Genomic DNA, 17,494 nt, shown 5'->3' on the forward strand with positions numbered 1-17,494 from the left:
AGATCCCAGTTGTGTTGACAAATAATGACATGTTATATTAACTACAAGTTACATTTTCTTAGCTGATTCAACTTGATTTTATAAATTATTAACTATGTGTTCCCTCAACTTTCAAATTAGATCCAATATGTCAAATTAACTAAATGAAGACAAAAGTTGTCTTGACTTTAAATGTCAAGTCAGGTTAACAACAAATCTGTACATTAACTTAACTTACAAAATTAAGCTAAATCGGCTAAGACCTATGTGCTTATTTAACTTTTAAGTCAGAACTAAGAAGTCAAATCAGTGGTCTGTGCAACTGCCTCCGGTGCACATGTACTGTCGTGTGGGTTTGAGTCTGGGTTTGAACTTCTTAATTATAGCCCTAATAGTGTACCCATTGTTAAATAGTGGAAACGATTTTTTTATTTTGAATTTGTGAGTGTTTTTGCCTTTCCACATTGTGATTGATGAAAAATGCCTTATTTTTATACCCCAGTTGAAGGGAGCCATGGAAGGCCACAATACAGTACATTTTTTCATAAGTAAGAATCCCTATTGGGTGCCAACAATTGTCATTTTGTGGATGGTTTGTTTTAAATGGAATTTGATTGGTGTAACTTTGCTGGAGTGACTTCCCCCATATTCCTTGCAGCCAATAAATTCCTTTTTTGTCTCTGAGGGCAAAAGTCACATGCAATATCTCATTTTCGGAATTCTGAAAAGATGGCGCCGAGTGCAGACGAGATTTCAGCTTGCTCCGAGTAACCTTACATTTAAGTAAGTTTGAGAGGGATAAAAGTTAACGGAACTTGGCTTATAGTAAACACAATAGAGAACAACGCTTAGTTGACCGCTAATTTGATCTGAAACTTTGAGAAATGGAAGACAAAAATGTGAGAAAGAGCAAAGGGAGGAGAAGGCAGTTGCTAGCTGAGCACTCATACATTGGAGAAAAACCGCCACCTGACTCCTCGGGAGAAGAAATGGAGGATTCTGGACATTCGGTTGATTCTGAAAATGCAGTCAATAGTTCTGCACCCAAAAATACACAAAGATTTGTCTTTGCGCGAACTACAGGTCAAAATAATCGATGCTGTCTCTGCAAAGATAAACGAAAGAGCCGATGGTCTGGAGAAAATGATACGCGAAAACACATCAAAAATAGTTGACCTCGAGACCTCTCTGAATCATGCATACAAGAGTACCGAAGAGCTTAAACTTGCAAACACTGCTACGTCTGAGAAATGCACATCTAAGGAGAAGACCATCGCAGACATGCAAGAGCGCTTATCGGACGCAGAGCGATACCGGAGAAGGTGGGGGCTATGGCTTTACGGTGTCCCCGAGGACCAGGATGAGAATGTGAAGCGCTTAGTAAGAGACATCTGTAACCGTGTGGCACTGGACTTCCCCGATGGATATGGATGTGGATGTCGCTCATCGTATTGGGAAGAAACAAGATGCTATCATCAGCCGCTCGATCATCATCCAGTTTGCTTTTCGCACAGCGAGAGATGCAGTTTGGAAGAAAGCAAAGGAAAGCGCCTTTCTGAAAGAGAGAACTTAGATTCGGTGAGGACTTGACTGCAGCAGACAAGGCAGCAAAGGCAAAATTGTGGCCTCTTGTACAACAGGCCCGAAATCAAGGAAAAGGAGGATACTACAGGGGAATCGGAGACTTTTTCGCCAGCGGAAAAGAAGTACTACCGGGGTGATTTGTTCTGTCGGTAGGTTTACAAGGTAGCTCCTTCCCCACTGCAAACTGAACGTTCTAGTTTTTAAATATGGTGTTACTGTTTTACAAGTTAAGACTTCTGTTAATCTTACATCTAGACGTTCCGCTAGCGGAACACCACTCCAATATCCAATGATTGGGCGTTGCGCGAAATACAAACTCCTTGAAAATCCGAAAACTTCCATTTTTCAAACATATGACTATTTTACAGCATTTTAAAGACAAGACTCTCCTTTATCTAACCACACTGTCCGATTTCAAAAAGGCTTTACAACGAAAGCAAAACATTAGATTATGTCAGCAGAGTACCCAGCCAGAAATAATCAGACACCCATTTTTCAAGCTAGCATATAATGTCACAAAAACAAAAACCACAGCTAAATGCAGCACTAACCTTTGATGATCTTCATCAGATGACACTCCTAGGACATTATGTTATACAATACATGCATGTTTTGTTCAATCAAGTTCATATTTATATCAAAATCCAGCTTTTTACATTAGCATCTTTTGTTCAGAACTAGCATACCCACCGAAAACTTCCGGTGAATTTACTAAATTACTCATGATAAACGTTCACAAAAAACTTAACAATTATTTTAAGAATTATAGATACAGAACTCCTTTATGCAATCGCGGTGTCCGATTTTAAAATAGCTTTTCGGTGAAAGCACATTTTGCAATATTCTGAGTAGATAGCCCGGCCATCATGGCTAGCTATTTTGACACCCACCAAGTTTGGTACTCACCAAACTCAGATTTAATATAAGAAAAATTGGATTACCTTTGCTGTTCTTCGTCAGAATGCACTCCCAGGACTTCTACTTCAATAACAAATGTTGGTTTGGTTCCAAATAATCCATAGTTATATCCAAATAGCGGCATTTTGTTCGTGCGTTCAAGACACTATCCGAAGGGTAACGAAGGGTGACGCACGGACGCGTATCGTGACAAAAAATTTCAAAATATTCCATTACCGTACTTCGTAGCATGTCAAACGCTGTTTAAAATCAATTTTTATGCGATTTTTCTCGTAAAATAGCGATAATATTCCAACCGGGAGTCGTTGTTTTCGTTCAAAGACTGATAATCTAAAATGGACTCTTCACGTGCATGCGCGCACCCATCTCATTGTTCTCAGATCGACCACTTACCAAATGCGCTACTGTTTTTCAGCCATGGGCTGCAAAGTCATCATTCAACGTTCTGGCGCCTTCTGAGAGCCTATGGGAGCCTTAGGAAGTGTCACGTTACAGCAGAGATCCTTTGTTTTGGATAGAGATGACAAAGAAGGCCAAGAAATGGTCAGACAGGGTACTTCCTGTACAGAATCTTCTCAGGTTTTGGCCTGCCATTTCAGTTCTGTTATACTCACAGACACCATTCAAACAGTTTTAGAAACTTTGGAGTGTTTTCTATCCAAAGCTACTAATTATATGCATATTCTAGTTTCTGGGCAGGAGTAATAACCAGATTAAATCGGGTACGTTTTTTATCCGGCCGTGAAAATACTGCCCCCTATCCATAACAAATTAATACATATATGAAGCAACTTTTATAGAGAGGGTAAAGTTGAGATTGCATAGGACTTTTCTTTCTATTCTATAGATATGGACTTGAAGTTTATGTCAATCAATGCCAGGGGATACAAAACCTGTTGAAGAGAAAAGCTTTTTTTTTTGGTTTTGTAAGGACTGCAACGCAGATCTTGTATTCGTTCAAGAAACACATTCATGCAAAGAGGACTATAATTATTGGAAAAATCAGTGGGGCAATGCACTTTTTTTGGCCCACGGGACTAATCATTCAGCTGGGGTTGCAATTTTAGCACACAATTTCAAAGGGACATTTTTGTTTACTCAAATGGACTCCAATGGACATTGGCTAGTAGCGGTCATCAACCACATGGACAGATTATTTGTGTAATGTATATGGATACAGTTCTAGTCCTCCAAATAACTTACCTCTAGAGGAAATTGAAGATATTCTTAAAAGTCTTCTGAGAAAATATCCATCCAGTCAGATTATAGTTGGTGGAGATTTTAATATAGTTTATTCTACTGAGACTGATAGATTGCCTAATAGGCCTAACATTGGTGTGAACAAGTTGGTGAATTTCTGCCAAAGCCTGGACTTAATTGACATATGGAGAGTAAAAAACCCTGGAGAGATACAATACACATGGAGTAATAGAGATCGTTCTTTACAATCAAGAATTGATTTGTGGGTGATAACCTCTAGTCTTGAGCCCAACACTGTAGAGGTAAAAATACTGCCTGCAGTTCTGACGGATCATAAAGTCATATGGTTGACTGTAAGAATGTGCAGCAATGATGGTAAGAAATACTCTGGTGGTTATTGGAAATTAAATAACTCATTGTTATTGCATGATGATTTAAAACATTTGATTAAGAATCTAATTTCTGTTTACTGGAGTTTAGCTACATCTAATGCAGAATATGGGAAATATTGGGAACTTCTGAAATTTAAATCCGCTCAGCCTGTATTACTTATGGAAAACGGCTTGCTTTAAGAAGGAGATGTGAGGTAGCTGAACTCTAAGACAATTGCCGATATCACAGAGATTGAGCATCTTGATCTTAATAAGAAAGCTAAATTGAATGATTTACAGAATCAACTAGATACATTGAATGAGGAAAAGGCTAGAGGAGCTTTCATAAGATCCAGAAAACAATGGCTTGAAAAAGGCGAAAAGAACAGTAGATACTTTTTTAATTTGGAAAAGAGGAGAGGGGAACTCAACACACATCGTAAACTTAAGATTAATGGGGTTACCACTGAGGATAGAGAGTTGTTATCAGACTTCACCACTAAGTTTTAGGAGAATCTTTACTCCTTAGATAACAATTTGAGTGACTGTAAGGATCTCCTTGATTCTATAGAGAATGTTAATTCGGTTAGTGAAGAATTCAATCAGTCTGGTTGCCAAGATTTTATCCATTATGGACATCCAGTACGGGGTTGCTCAGTTAAAAAAGAACAAATCTCCAGGTTGTGATGGATTAACCTCTGAATTTTACAAAACCTTCTTTGAAGAAATAGCACCTTTTTTACTTGAAACCTTTAAGGCTATAAAGAAGGGAGAACTACCTGCCTCTCTGAAGCAAGGGGTTATTACTCTTATACCTAAACCACACAAGGATCTCTTAAATATTGATAATTGGCGTCTAATCACACTCCTAAATGACGACTACAAAATTATAGCTTTAATCTTTGCAAAAAGGTTAAAGTCTTGCTTGAATGATCTGATTGATGAATGTCAATCAGGGTTTATGCTTCGTGGGTGTCAGTTGTTGATGTGTGCAGAGGGTCCCTGGTTCAAGCCCAGGTTGGGGTGAGGAGAGGGACGGAAGCTATACTGTTACTCTTGCAACCTCATGCTAATCGCATTAGCTTTCGCTAGCTCAATCGTCCCGTGGAAGGGACACCGTTCCCAAAGAAGATTTATAGGGTTTTTTAACAAGTGTTTGAGTTTTTTAGCAATGTAATTGGCTATTTTGCTTGATGGCCTTAGTGCCCTGGCTGATTGTTTTGGTGCACTGGCAGATTAGTCACCCTCTTAAGACATAGTGGTCTTGTCCCTAAAATTCATTTCCTGGTATGTTATGCTCTTCAAACAGGTTGCTCTGGAGTTCATGAGACTGGTGTCTGTGGACCTCAAAAAGACATTTTATGAAGGCCTGGACAGTCATCTTTCCAATCTTCTTGAATTCTACTGGGCCAAGAGTGGTGGAGGGATGGAGCTAAAACACCTTATGGACGGTCTTGACAAAGACGTAGGTTCCATTATATTGACATTAAAGTATTTTGTACAGTTATTACCTACGTTTTGGTGTATACTTTATATATATATATATATATATTACATACATACTTCTTATGAGAAGACCCTACCAATTTTTTGAAGACGTGAGGTATACAACCCTACAACATAACCTTATGCTTTCTCCCAGGAGTGAAATTTCCTATGAATCATGAAGCACTGTAATGTTCAATGGAGTCAAGTCGAATGTCTGTCACCATCTGAAGTGATTATAACACACAGGCCAAATCAAATGTGAACCAACTACAGTATATAAGGACATCTCTTTTAGCAATGTTTGAGTTGTTTTACTTTTACTCCCTTGCTAGACATTTAGTTGAGAATAGTGATTTAGCATGCTTTTTGTCCAGAAGAAACTAAGTCTTTATCTTGGACAACTTCATCTTGGACTGCAAAGCAAAAATCAGGACCATACATTAAACACGAAACTAGGTTTGGGTGATAATACCTAACTACCATGTAAACTACTATTGATAGCTGTTGTCGACGGTTGTGAAATGTAAGTATGCTCAAGTTTTTGCATATTTTAATGTATCACACATTCCTGGTGTATGGCAGCACACAATACTGTAGTGCCCTTAGTGATATGTCAAATTCCCTATTGTTAGACAATTAACAGAATTAAAGTGGCACTGTGAGGAATTCCAAATTCTATACAAAAGCTGTAAAAACAATATTTCTTGTTATTTAAAATATAAAAAGTGATTTTGATAGGACAATTAATCCCTACACCATGCAGTGCTGATTTTGCCATTTGAACAGGAATTGCAATCAGTTTTGCTTCAACATTGTTCGTCAGTGGGCTCGCGCCGGTCCGTCTTCAATATAAACTTTGCATTTTAGGCTGTGCTTTTGTGTAACAAACTAATTGCTTATTGTAGGGAATCATTGTCCTATTTTTACAATTCTAGAGATATAGTTTTTGCAGCTTTTGTAAGCTGGTCATTTAAAAAGAAAGTAATAGAGGTGAAATTCTACACAGTGCACCTTTAATATAATGAATGTTGTAGAAAGAGCTGATTGCCAAAACAGCACTGAATGATAGATGAGGTTTTACATGGTTTTCCCCCTCATTTTCAGTGTTGGATGACCATGGGCCTTTGTGGCGCTATAGCGGACAATCCATAATTTTTAGCAAATAGGAAAATAACAGACATGTTTTACTTCAATTAAGAACACATTCTATCTAGACCTGGGAGCAATTATGGTTGACCGACGTGCTTAAGGACCATGCTTGTTTCCTGGCGCAACGCTCTTGACCACCAGGCTACCTGCCACCCCACTTGCCTGCATCAACATGCAACAGTACATTTGCAGACATTGTCACAGAAAAATTGTATTGGAGGATGTTTTGTAGGGCAACGTCTTTAATCTTTGCCTATTTTTGTTCTGTTTTTCAGAAGATAACTGATTCTGATGAAGTCACCCATGGAGTGAAAATATACTTGTCATTGTGGATGGAGCTGCAGCAGATGACCCAATGCCAGCTGACAATGTGGATGTTGCCCTTGTGATAGAAGAGCAGGTGATCATACATGAGCTTCACAATGTCCCAAATGCCTTTGCCACTTTGATTGGACTTTATTGGCTGAACATGGATTATCCAAAAATGTTTGGGGTACACTTTTAAGGTAGTTCAGAAAATATTATTGAATATCAATGTACTCTTGATAGTAAAACAATTATTGTAAATGTAAAGTCATTTTAAAATGGAGATAAGCTTTACTAAATCTGAAATTTGTTCAACTGTACATACTGGGTTATATTAAGTTTACAATTTGTATTAGTCATTTTGTTGAGTTAGAACAGTGGTTCTCAACTTGCAGCCTATGGCAATCTTGTCTGTTATGTCATTAATAGTATTGTTATTTATTTGTGTGTGTCCTGCTTGACTTGCTCGTAGCCACAGTGTAGCACCACCAGCCAAACAGGTTGAAAACTATGTGTTACAATAACTCAATATGACGTAGGCTTGACTCTTTTAAATGTGACATTAAATCAGATAACTCTAGCTTTAAGGTTGTTTCAACTTGTTATTTCCAGTCATCTAGTTGCGTGGCCTTTTTCAAGCTCAGAGCATTTAACATGTCACATTATCCTAGCTTAGACAATTTTTTAATGTAAACTTTAAATGTAGTTATCATAACTGTTTTACTAGTTACAGTATCTTAATTGAAAGTTGACTTAACAAAATGTGAAATTAACTCAACAAAAAATGCTTGGTTATACTGACATGATGATGTGGACTGAAATGTTTTTAATTTGTCAACATAAATGTTGCTTTAGCTATTATAACTCAACATTGATTGTTGATGTAATAAATGTTTAAGTTGATTCGAATTAGAATAGTAAGTTACACTGAAATGAAGCAGTGTACTTAACTGCCTTATTTGTCAACAATAATGTAGCTTTAGTTATTAGAATTCCACATTTATTGTTAACATAAAAGGTTTAAGTTGATTCAAATAATAATATTAAACGAACAATTAACAAACATCAAATTAACAGTCTATTGTTAGTCAAAATAAATTTCATAAAAGCTAGGATAACGTGAAAGGTGAAGTACTCTGAGCTTGAAAAAGGCCAAGGAACTAGATCACTGGAAATAATAAGTTGAAACAACAAATCATTTACAGTTAGGTAAGTCAGTTAAGAACAAATTCTTATTTACAATGACAGCCTACCCCGGCCAAACCCTCCACTAACCCAGACGAAGCTGGGCCAATTGTGCGTCTCCATATGGGACTCCCGATCACAGCCGGTTGTGTGACAGCCCGGGATTGAACCACTGCGCCACTCGGTCCCCAGTCCTACTGTCACGAAACACTTCGATAGCAGGAGGGGTGAAGTCAGGTGCAGGAGACTGAGGTCCGTGAAACACACGTTTAATCATTCCTTGAAAAAAATGGCGCAACAAGGCAGGGTGCACAATAATACAATAGGAGAACAGCTCCAAAAATACTAACGGACGGGACGCAGCCCGGCAACCCTAATGCTTAAAACACGCAGCGTAATGAGGAAATTACAATATTGCCCTTCATGCCCAAAAGGCATGACAAATAAACAACAAATCCCCAAACTAAACAGACAAACTAAGTACTCCACTAATTAACTAACACAGAACAGGTGCAGACCTAAACAGACATAACCAAAAGACACAGAAACATAGATCGGTGGCAGCTAGTAGGCCGGCGACGACGACCGCCGAGCACCGCCCGACCGGGGAGAGGCGCAACCTTCTGTGGACGTTGTGACACCTACTTATACTTATATGCTATATTTCAATATATATATATATATATATATATATATACATACACATTCCTGCACAATGCTTGCTTTAAGAAGTAGTCTCGTTGTAAGGATATCCTTGTCTGGAACTGGGACTGACTCAATTCGAAGGAGTGCACTGCTGTGTTGAAGCATCATTCAACCCTATTCCCCTTCACCAGATTTACAATTACATGTAATGAACACTAGGGGGCAATGGTACTGTATTGTAATGTATGGCCCAGTCCAGGAACGACTGTTAGACCCTAGTTCCCTAGCCCCTTGCCCTGACCACCTAGGCACTTTTAACAGCAGACTTAGCCTATCAGAGGGCAAGGTAGAGCTGCAACCATATTGTATATGGTATCTTATTTCTAAACTGTCCTAAATTAAGGAGAAGATACTGTAGCTGGTGTACTTGTTCATTGTCACTTCAGCGTAATGTGTGTGTGCTTAATCTCCCTTTCCCATTCACTTTATCTCTCTCTTTCTATGTCTGACTTTCTGTTTGCCTGTCAGTCCACATTTACAGTACCTGTCAAAAGTTTGGACACACCTACTCCTTCAAGGGTTTTTCTTAATTTTGTACTATTTTCTACATTGTAGAATAATAGTGAAGACATCAAAACTATGAAATAACATCTATGGAATCATGTAGTAACCAAAAAAGTGTTAACCTTTTTGGGATAGGGGGCAGTATTGAGAATTTTGGAAAAAATATGTGCCCATTTTTAACTGCCTCCTACACCAACTCAGAAGCTAGAATATGCATATTATTGTTCAGGTTTGGATAGAAAACACTCTGAATTTTCTAAAACTGTTTGAATGGTGTCTGTGAGTATAACAGAACTTCTATGGCAGGCAAAAACCTGACAAGGTTTCAAGCAGGAAGTACCCTGTCTGACAAGGAGTCGTGTGTCTTGCATCTGTTTATTGAAAAGTAAGGATCTTAGCTGTAACGTGACAATTCCCAGGGCTCCAATAGGCTCTCAGAACCCGGGAAATAACTGAAGGTTGACGAGGCAGCCTCAGGCTGGAACACATTATCGGCTTTGGTAAGTGGCGGCTCAGAGGACCTTTGAATGAGGCGCGTGCACGATTCGCTCCTGAGGAGAAATTTAATTCGGCTGTTTAGGCTCAATGCATATTCCCGGTCGGAATATTAACACTTTTCTACGAGATAAATGGCATAAAAATTGGTTTTAAACAGCGGTTGACATGCTTCGAAGTACGGTAATGGAATATTTAGACATTTTTTGTCAAGCCAATGCGCCATGCTCGAGACCGTGATGAAGCATTCTGATAGTGTCTAGAACTCACGAACAAAACGTCGCTGTTTGGATATAACGATGGATTATTTGGGACCAAACCAACATTTGTTATTGAAGTAGAAGTCCTGGCAGTGTATTCTGACGAAGAACAAGCAAGGTAAGAACATTTTTCTTATAGGAAATGTGATTTTGGTGGAGGCTGACCTGCGTGGGTGTCTAAATAGCTAGCCCTGTGATGCCGGGCTATGTACTTAGATTATTGCAAAATGTGCTTCATCCGAAAAGCTATTTTAAAATCGGACATATCGAGTGCATAGAGGAGTAATGTATCTATAATTCTTAAAATAATTGTTATGCTTTTTGTGAACGTTTATCGTGAGCAATTTAGCAAACTGTTAGTAAATTCCCCGGAAGTTTGCGGGGGTTATGCTTTTTCTGAACGTCACATGCTAATGTAAAAAGCTGTTTTTTGATATAAATATGAACTTGATTGAACAGACATGCATGTATTGTATAACACAATGTCCTAGGTGTGTCATCTGATGAAGATCATAAAAGGTTAGTGCTGCATTTAGCTGTGGTTTGGGTTTATGTGACATGATATGCTAGCTTGAAAAATGGGTGTCTGATTATTTCTGGCTGGGCACTCTGCTGACATAATCTAATGTTTTGCTTTCGGTGTAAAGCCTTTTTGAAATCGGACAGTGTGGTTAGATTAACGAGATTCTTGTCTTTAAATAGCTGTAAAATAGTCATATGTTTGAGAAATTGAAGTAATAGTATTTCTAACGATTCAAAAATCGCGCCACTGGATTTCAGTGGCTGTTACGTAGGTGGGACGAGTTCGTCCCACATGCGCCAGAGAGGTTAAACAAATCAAAATATATTTTATGTTTGAGATTCCTCATAGTAGCCACCCTTTGCCTTGATGACAGCTTTGCACACTCTTGGCATTCTCTCAACCAGCTTCACCTGGAATGCTTTTCCAACAGTCTTGAAGGAGTTTTCATAAATGCTGAGCACTTGTTGGCTGCTTTTCCTTCATTCTGCGGTCCAACTCATCCAAAACCATCTCAATTGGGTTGAGGTTGGGTGATTTTGGAATCCAGGTCACCTGATACAGCACTCCATCACTTTTCTTCTTGGTTAAATAGCCCTTACACAGCCTGGAGGTGTTTTGGGTCATTGACCTGTTGAAAAACCAATGATAGTCCCACTATGTGCAAAGTAGATGGGATGGCGTATCGCTGCAGAATGCTGTGGTAGACATGTTGGTTAAGTGTGCCTTGAATTAAGTATCACCAGCAAAGCACCCCCACAGCATCACAGCTCCTCTTCCATGCTTCACAGTGGGAACCACACATGAGATCATCCATTCACCTACTCTGCGTTTCACAAAGACATGGCGGTTGGAACCAAAAATGTCAAATTTGGACTCATCAGACCAAAGGACAGATTTCCACCGGTCTAATGTCCATTGCTCGTGTTTCTTGAACCAAGCAAGTCTCTTCTTATTGGTGTCCTTTAGTAGTGATTTCTTTGCAGCAATTTGACCATGAAGGCCTGATTCACATAGTCTCCTCTGAACAGTTGATGTTGAGATGTATCTGTTAATTGAAATCTGTGAAGCATTTATTTGGGCTGCGTTTTCTTAGGCTGGTAACTCTAATGAACTTATCCACTGCAGCAAAGGTAACTCTGTGTCTTCCTTTCCTGTTCCGGTCCTCATGAGAGCCAGATTCATCATAGCGCTTGATGGTTTTTGCGACTGTATTTGAAGAAACTTTCAAAGTTTTTGAAGTGTTCCATATTGACTGATCTTCATGTCTTAAAGTAATGATGGACTGTCATTTTTCTTTGCTTATTTGAGCTGTTCTTGCCACAATATGGACTTGGTCTTTTACCAAATAGGGCTATATTCTGTATGCCACCACTTCCTTGTCACAACACAACTGATTGGCTTAAATGCATTAAGAAGGAAAGAAATTCCACAAAATAACTTTTAACAAGGCACACCTGTTAAAAGCTTCTTGGTGACAGGGGGCAGTATTCGGATATTCAGATGAATAACGTGCCCAAATGAAACTGCCTGCTACTCGGGCCCAGAAGGTAGGATATGCATATTATTAGTAGATTTGGATAAAAAACACTCTGAAGTTTCTAAAACTGTTTGAATGATGTCTGTGAGTATAACAGAACTCATTTGGCAGTCAAAAACCTGAGAAAAAATCCAACCAGGAAGTGGTTGTAGTTTTTCAAGTGATTGCCTATCCAAACTACAGTGTCTGTGGGGTCATTTTGCACTTCCTAAGGCTTCCACTAGATGTCAACAGTCTTTAGAACCTTGTTTCATGCTTCTACGGTTACTGGGGAGAGAATAAGAGCTGTCTCAAGCCTGGGACCAATGAGTTGTTTACTACGCAGGCACGCCGTTCCTTCTTTTTCCTCTGTAATGAATGCGCTATTGTCCGGTTGGAATATTATCGAAGATTTATGTTAAAAAGATCCTAAGGATTGATTGTAAACATCGTTTGACATGTTTCTACGAACGGTAATGGAACTATTTGACTTTTCATCACGGGTTTTGCGCTTGCGCATTATGCCTTTAGAATAGTGATCTGAATGCGCGAACAAAACGGAGGTATTTGGACATAAATATGGAGTTTATCGAACAAAACATAAATTTCTTGTGGAAGTGGGAGTCCTGGGAGTGCATTCCGACGAAGATCAGCAAAGGTAAGTGAAGATTTATAATACTATTTCTGAGTTTTGTTGACTCCAGAACTTGGCGGGTAACTGTATAGCTTGCTTTGATGGCTGAGCTCTGTACTTAGAATATTGAACAATGCGCTTTCGCCGTAAAGCTATTTTGAAATCTGACACAGCGGTTGCATTAAGGAGAAGTGTATCTATAATTCTTTCAATAACTGTTGTTAATTTTATCAACGTTTATGATGAGAATTTTTGTAAATTGATGTGCTCATTCCCTGGAAATTTTGGAGGCAATACATTTTCTGAACATCACGCGCCAATGTAAAATGGGGTTTTGGATATATATATATGAACTTTATTGAACAAAACATAAATGTATTGTGTAACATTGAGTCCTGGGAGTGTCATCTGATGAAGATCATCAAAGGTTAGTGATTCATTTTTGCTGTATTTCTGGTTTTTGTGACGCCTCTCCTTGCTTGGAAAATGGCTGTGTGTTTTTCTTGTTTAGGCGCTGTCCTGACATTAATGTTATGCTTTCGCCGTAAAGCCTTTTTGAAATCGGACAATGTGGTTGGATTAATGAGAATCTTATCTTTAAAATGGGATATAATAGTTGTATGTTTGAGAAATCTGAATTATGAGATCTTTGTTGTTTTGAATTTGCCGCCCTGCTATTTCACTGGCTGTTGAATAGTGTGTACCGCGGGTGTCCCACATGTCCCAGAGAGGTTCATTGAAGTGCATTCCAGGTGACTACATCATGAAGCTGGTTGAGAGAATGCCAAGGCAAATGAGAATACCAAGGCAACTGGTGGCTAATTCGAAAAATCTCATAAAATATATTTTGATTTGTTTAACACTTTTTTTGGTTACTACATGATTCCATATGTTTTTTTTCACAGTTTTGATGTCTTCACTATTATTCTACAATGCGGAAAATAGTAAAAATAAAGAAAAACCCTTGAATGAGTCGGTGTGTCCAAACTTTTGACTGGTACTGTCTGCCTGCCTGCCTCTCTCCCTCTCTCCCTTGCTCTCTTTGGTGGTCATATCAAAATCCTCCCTCCATCCTCCTCCTTCCTCCCGTCTCTCTCTCCTCCCCCTCTCAGGGCTTGGTTCCATGTGTGATGTTGGCCCAGTCAGGGAAGGTGCTGAGCTGGAACATTGCGTCTCCCCAGGTGTTGATGCCCAGGTTGATGGTCAGGATCCCGATCATGTTCAGCATGAAGCCTGCCTTCACCTGGACAACACAACAACACAAAATCAGGTATACAGTAAACACTGTTGTATCCGAATGTGTAATAACATAATATATGCCTTTTAGCTGATACTTTAATCCATAGCGATTTACAGTAGTCTGTGCATACATTTCAGTGTATGTGACCCCAGTGGGAATTGAACCTACTATTATGGTGTTGCAACACCATGCTACCATCTGAGCAATACAAGACCACTACTGTGGTTGTGTGTCTGTGTCTATCCATTCGTGTGTGTGCACTTATACACCTGTGTGTTGGGTCTCACCATGTCCATGACTTTGAGATTTCCATAGGAGAAGACGATGGCATTGGGAGGTGTTGCCACAGGCAACATGAAAGCCAACGAGGCACAGATGGTGCAGGGCAGCATCACGTACAGAGGATGCAGCCCAATAGCTGTGGCCTGGTGGGAAGTAAAAAGGAACACACCCAGTCAGTCAACACACTTGAACATGTGTATGAGAGAAAGAGGGAGTGTGTCTGTGTGTGTGCATGCAAATGTGCGTGCATGCGTACGTGCGTTATTGCGTGTGTGTGTGCGCGTTCGTTCGTGCATGAGTGCATCTGTAAGTGTGCATGTGTCTGTTTGTGTGTGTGGTTACCATAGAGGCCAGTATGGGCAGGAACAGTGTGGTAGTAGCTGTGTTGCTGGAGCACTCAGTGAAGGTCCCCACCAACAGACAGAGTAGCAGAGAGATACCGAAGGGAGGAATGGACTGTAGAGGAGCTAGACTCTCACCCAGCCATTTAGACAGACCAGATGCCTAGAGAAACAGATGGGATGGATGAGATGAGAGGGGTGAGTGAGAGGGGGTGGGTGAAGGTGAGAGTGAGAGAGACAAGATACAGGGCATTATGAACTAGATGCCTGCACACACACCTCGCTACCGCTGGCCAAAGCAAAACCTCCTCCCAGCAATAGGATGATATTCCAGGGCATGCGTTCGTGGACCACATGCCAGTTCAACAGAGCAGCTGGGGCCTTTTGCTTCTTCTTACCTGGAGAGTGGGAGGGGAGTAAGAGAAGGAATAAGTGAAATTAACATTAACAATGCACATTCAAGGCCTATCTCTTCATTTGAGAGTGAAACTGAACTTTGTCTCATTAAGTCTTCTTAACTGAACAGAATCTGCAGACAAAGATAAAGATGAAGTCGGGAGTTTACATACACCTTAGCCAAATACATTTAAACTCAGTATTCACAATTCCTGACATTTAATCCTAGTAAAGAATTCCCTGTTTTACGTCAGTTAGGATCACCACTTTATTATAAGGATGTGAAATGTCAGAATAATAGTGTAGAGTGATTTATTTCAGCTTTTATTTCTTTCATCACATTCCCAGTGGGTCAGAAGTTTACATACACTTAATTAGTATTTAGTAGCAATGCCTTTATATTGTTTAAAACTTCTTAAGGTATAGGGGCAGTATTTTCACGGCCGATGAAAAAACGTACCCAAATTAAACTGGTTACTACTCTGGCCCGGAAACTAGAATATGCATATTATTAGTAGATTTGGATAGAAAACACTCTGAAGTTTCTAAAACTGTTTGAATGGTGTCTGTGAGTATAACAGAACTCATATGGCAGGCATATTCAACCAGGAAGTGGGAGGTCTGAGAATTGTAGTTCTTTCTAATCCCTATCAAAACTACAGTGTCTGTGGGGTCACGTTGCACTCAAAAGCCTTCAGAAAGTTTTTTCATCCGTCTCCTGTAACCGGGCAGAGAATAGGAGCTCAGTCAATGAGTGGACTGCCTGGGGACGAAGGGATTGATGATGCGTGATCCCGCGAGCGCGCCGTTCCTTCTTTTCTTCTTGAATGAATACGCTATTGTCCGGTTGGAATATTATCACATTTTTACATTAAAATACCATAACAATTGATTTTAAACAACGTTTGACAGGCTTCTAAGAACGGTAATGGAACATTTTGACTTTTTGTGTCTCGAATTACGCTCGCGCATTATGCCTTTGACCTGAACACACGAACAAAACAGAAGTATTTGGACATAAAGATGGATTATTTCGAACAAAAACAACATTTCTTGTGGACGTAGCAGTCCTGGGAGTGCATTCTGACGAAGATCAGCAAAGGTAAGAGAATATTTATAATACTAATTCTGAGTTTAGGTGACCCCAGAACTTGGCGGGTGTCTGTATAGCTTGCTTTGATGGCAAGCTCTCTACTCAGAATATTGAAAAATGTGCTTTCGCCGAAAAGCTATTTTACAACCTGACACAGCGGTTGCATCAAGGACTAGTGTATCAATAATTCTTAAAATAATTGTTCTGTATTTTGTCAAATTTTATGATGAGTACCCCCCCGGAAGTTTTCGGTGGGAATACATTTTCTGAACATCACGCGCCAATGTAAAATGCTGTTTTTGGATATAAATATGAACTTTATCGAACAAAACATACATGTATTGTGTAACATGATGTCCTAGGATTGTCATCTGATGAAGATCGTCAAAGGTTAGTGCTTTATTAAGCTGTGTTTTGGGTTTTTGTGACATATATCCTTGCCTGGAAAATGGCTGTGTGGTTATTTTTGTCTATGTACTCTCCTAACATAATCTAATGTTTTGCTTTCGCTGTAAAGCCGTTTTGAAATCGGACAATGTGGTTACATTATGGAGAAGTGTATCTTTAAAATGGTGTAAAATAGTCGTATGTTTGAGAAATTGAAATTATGATTTTTTTTGCTTCGCACCATGCTATTTCACTGGCTGTTGAATAGTGTGGGACGGTGACGTCCCACCTTGCCCAGAGAAGTTAACTTGGGCCAAACATTTCGGGTAGCCTTCCACAAGCTTACCACAATAAGTTGGGTGAATTTTGGCCCATTCCTCCTGACAGAGCTGGTGTAACTGAGTCAGGTTTGTAGGCATCGTTGCTCGCACACGCTTCTTCACTTCTGCCCACAAATTTTCTATAGGATTGAGGTCAGGGCTTTGTGATGGCCACTCCAATACCTTTACTTTGTTGTCCTTAAGCCAAGGTCAATTTGGAAGACCAATTTTGCGACCAAGCTTTAACTTCCTGACTGATGTCTTAAGATGTTGCTTCAATATATCCACATAATGTTCCTCCCTCATGATGCCATCTATTTTGTGAAGTGCACCAGTCCCTCCTGCAGCAAAGCACCCCACAAGATGATGCTGCCATCCTGTGCTTCACGGTTGGGATGGTGTTCTTCGGCTTGCAAGCCTCCCCCATTTTCCTCCAAACATAACGATGGTCATTATGGCTAAACAGTTTTATTTTTGTTTCATCAGACCAGAGGACATTTCTCCAAAAGTACAATCTTTTTCCCCATGTGCAGTTGCAAACCATAGTCTGGCTTTTTTATGGCGGTTATGGAGCAGTGGCTTCTTCCTTGCTGAGTGGCCTTTCAGGTTATGTCGATA

The 17,494-nt window shown here is 39.6% G+C and overlaps 1 protein-coding gene across 1 annotated transcript in view; it reads right to left on the reverse strand.

The window, feature by feature from the left end:
- Positions 1–13,824: 13,824 nt before the first annotated feature.
- LOC115154981 (solute carrier family 13 member 2) overlaps positions 13,825–17,494 on the reverse strand; it is a 36,936-nt gene continuing 33,266 nt past the window's right edge. Inside the window, exons 9-12 of the mRNA XM_029701736.1 lie at positions 14,960–15,078; positions 14,682–14,843; positions 14,345–14,482; positions 13,825–14,060 (exon numbers count right to left, since the gene is read on the reverse strand). Coding sequence (XP_029557596.1) covers positions 13,926–14,060; positions 14,345–14,482; positions 14,682–14,843; positions 14,960–15,078 — 554 coding nt within the window. The 3' untranslated portion in view covers positions 13,825–13,925. The remainder of the gene's footprint in view (positions 14,061–14,344; positions 14,483–14,681; positions 14,844–14,959; positions 15,079–17,494) is intronic.

The sequence above is a fragment of the Salmo trutta genome, chromosome 19 (genome assembly GCF_901001165.1).
Source record: "Salmo trutta chromosome 19, fSalTru1.1, whole genome shotgun sequence".
NCBI lineage: Eukaryota > Metazoa > Chordata > Actinopteri > Salmoniformes > Salmonidae > Salmo > Salmo trutta.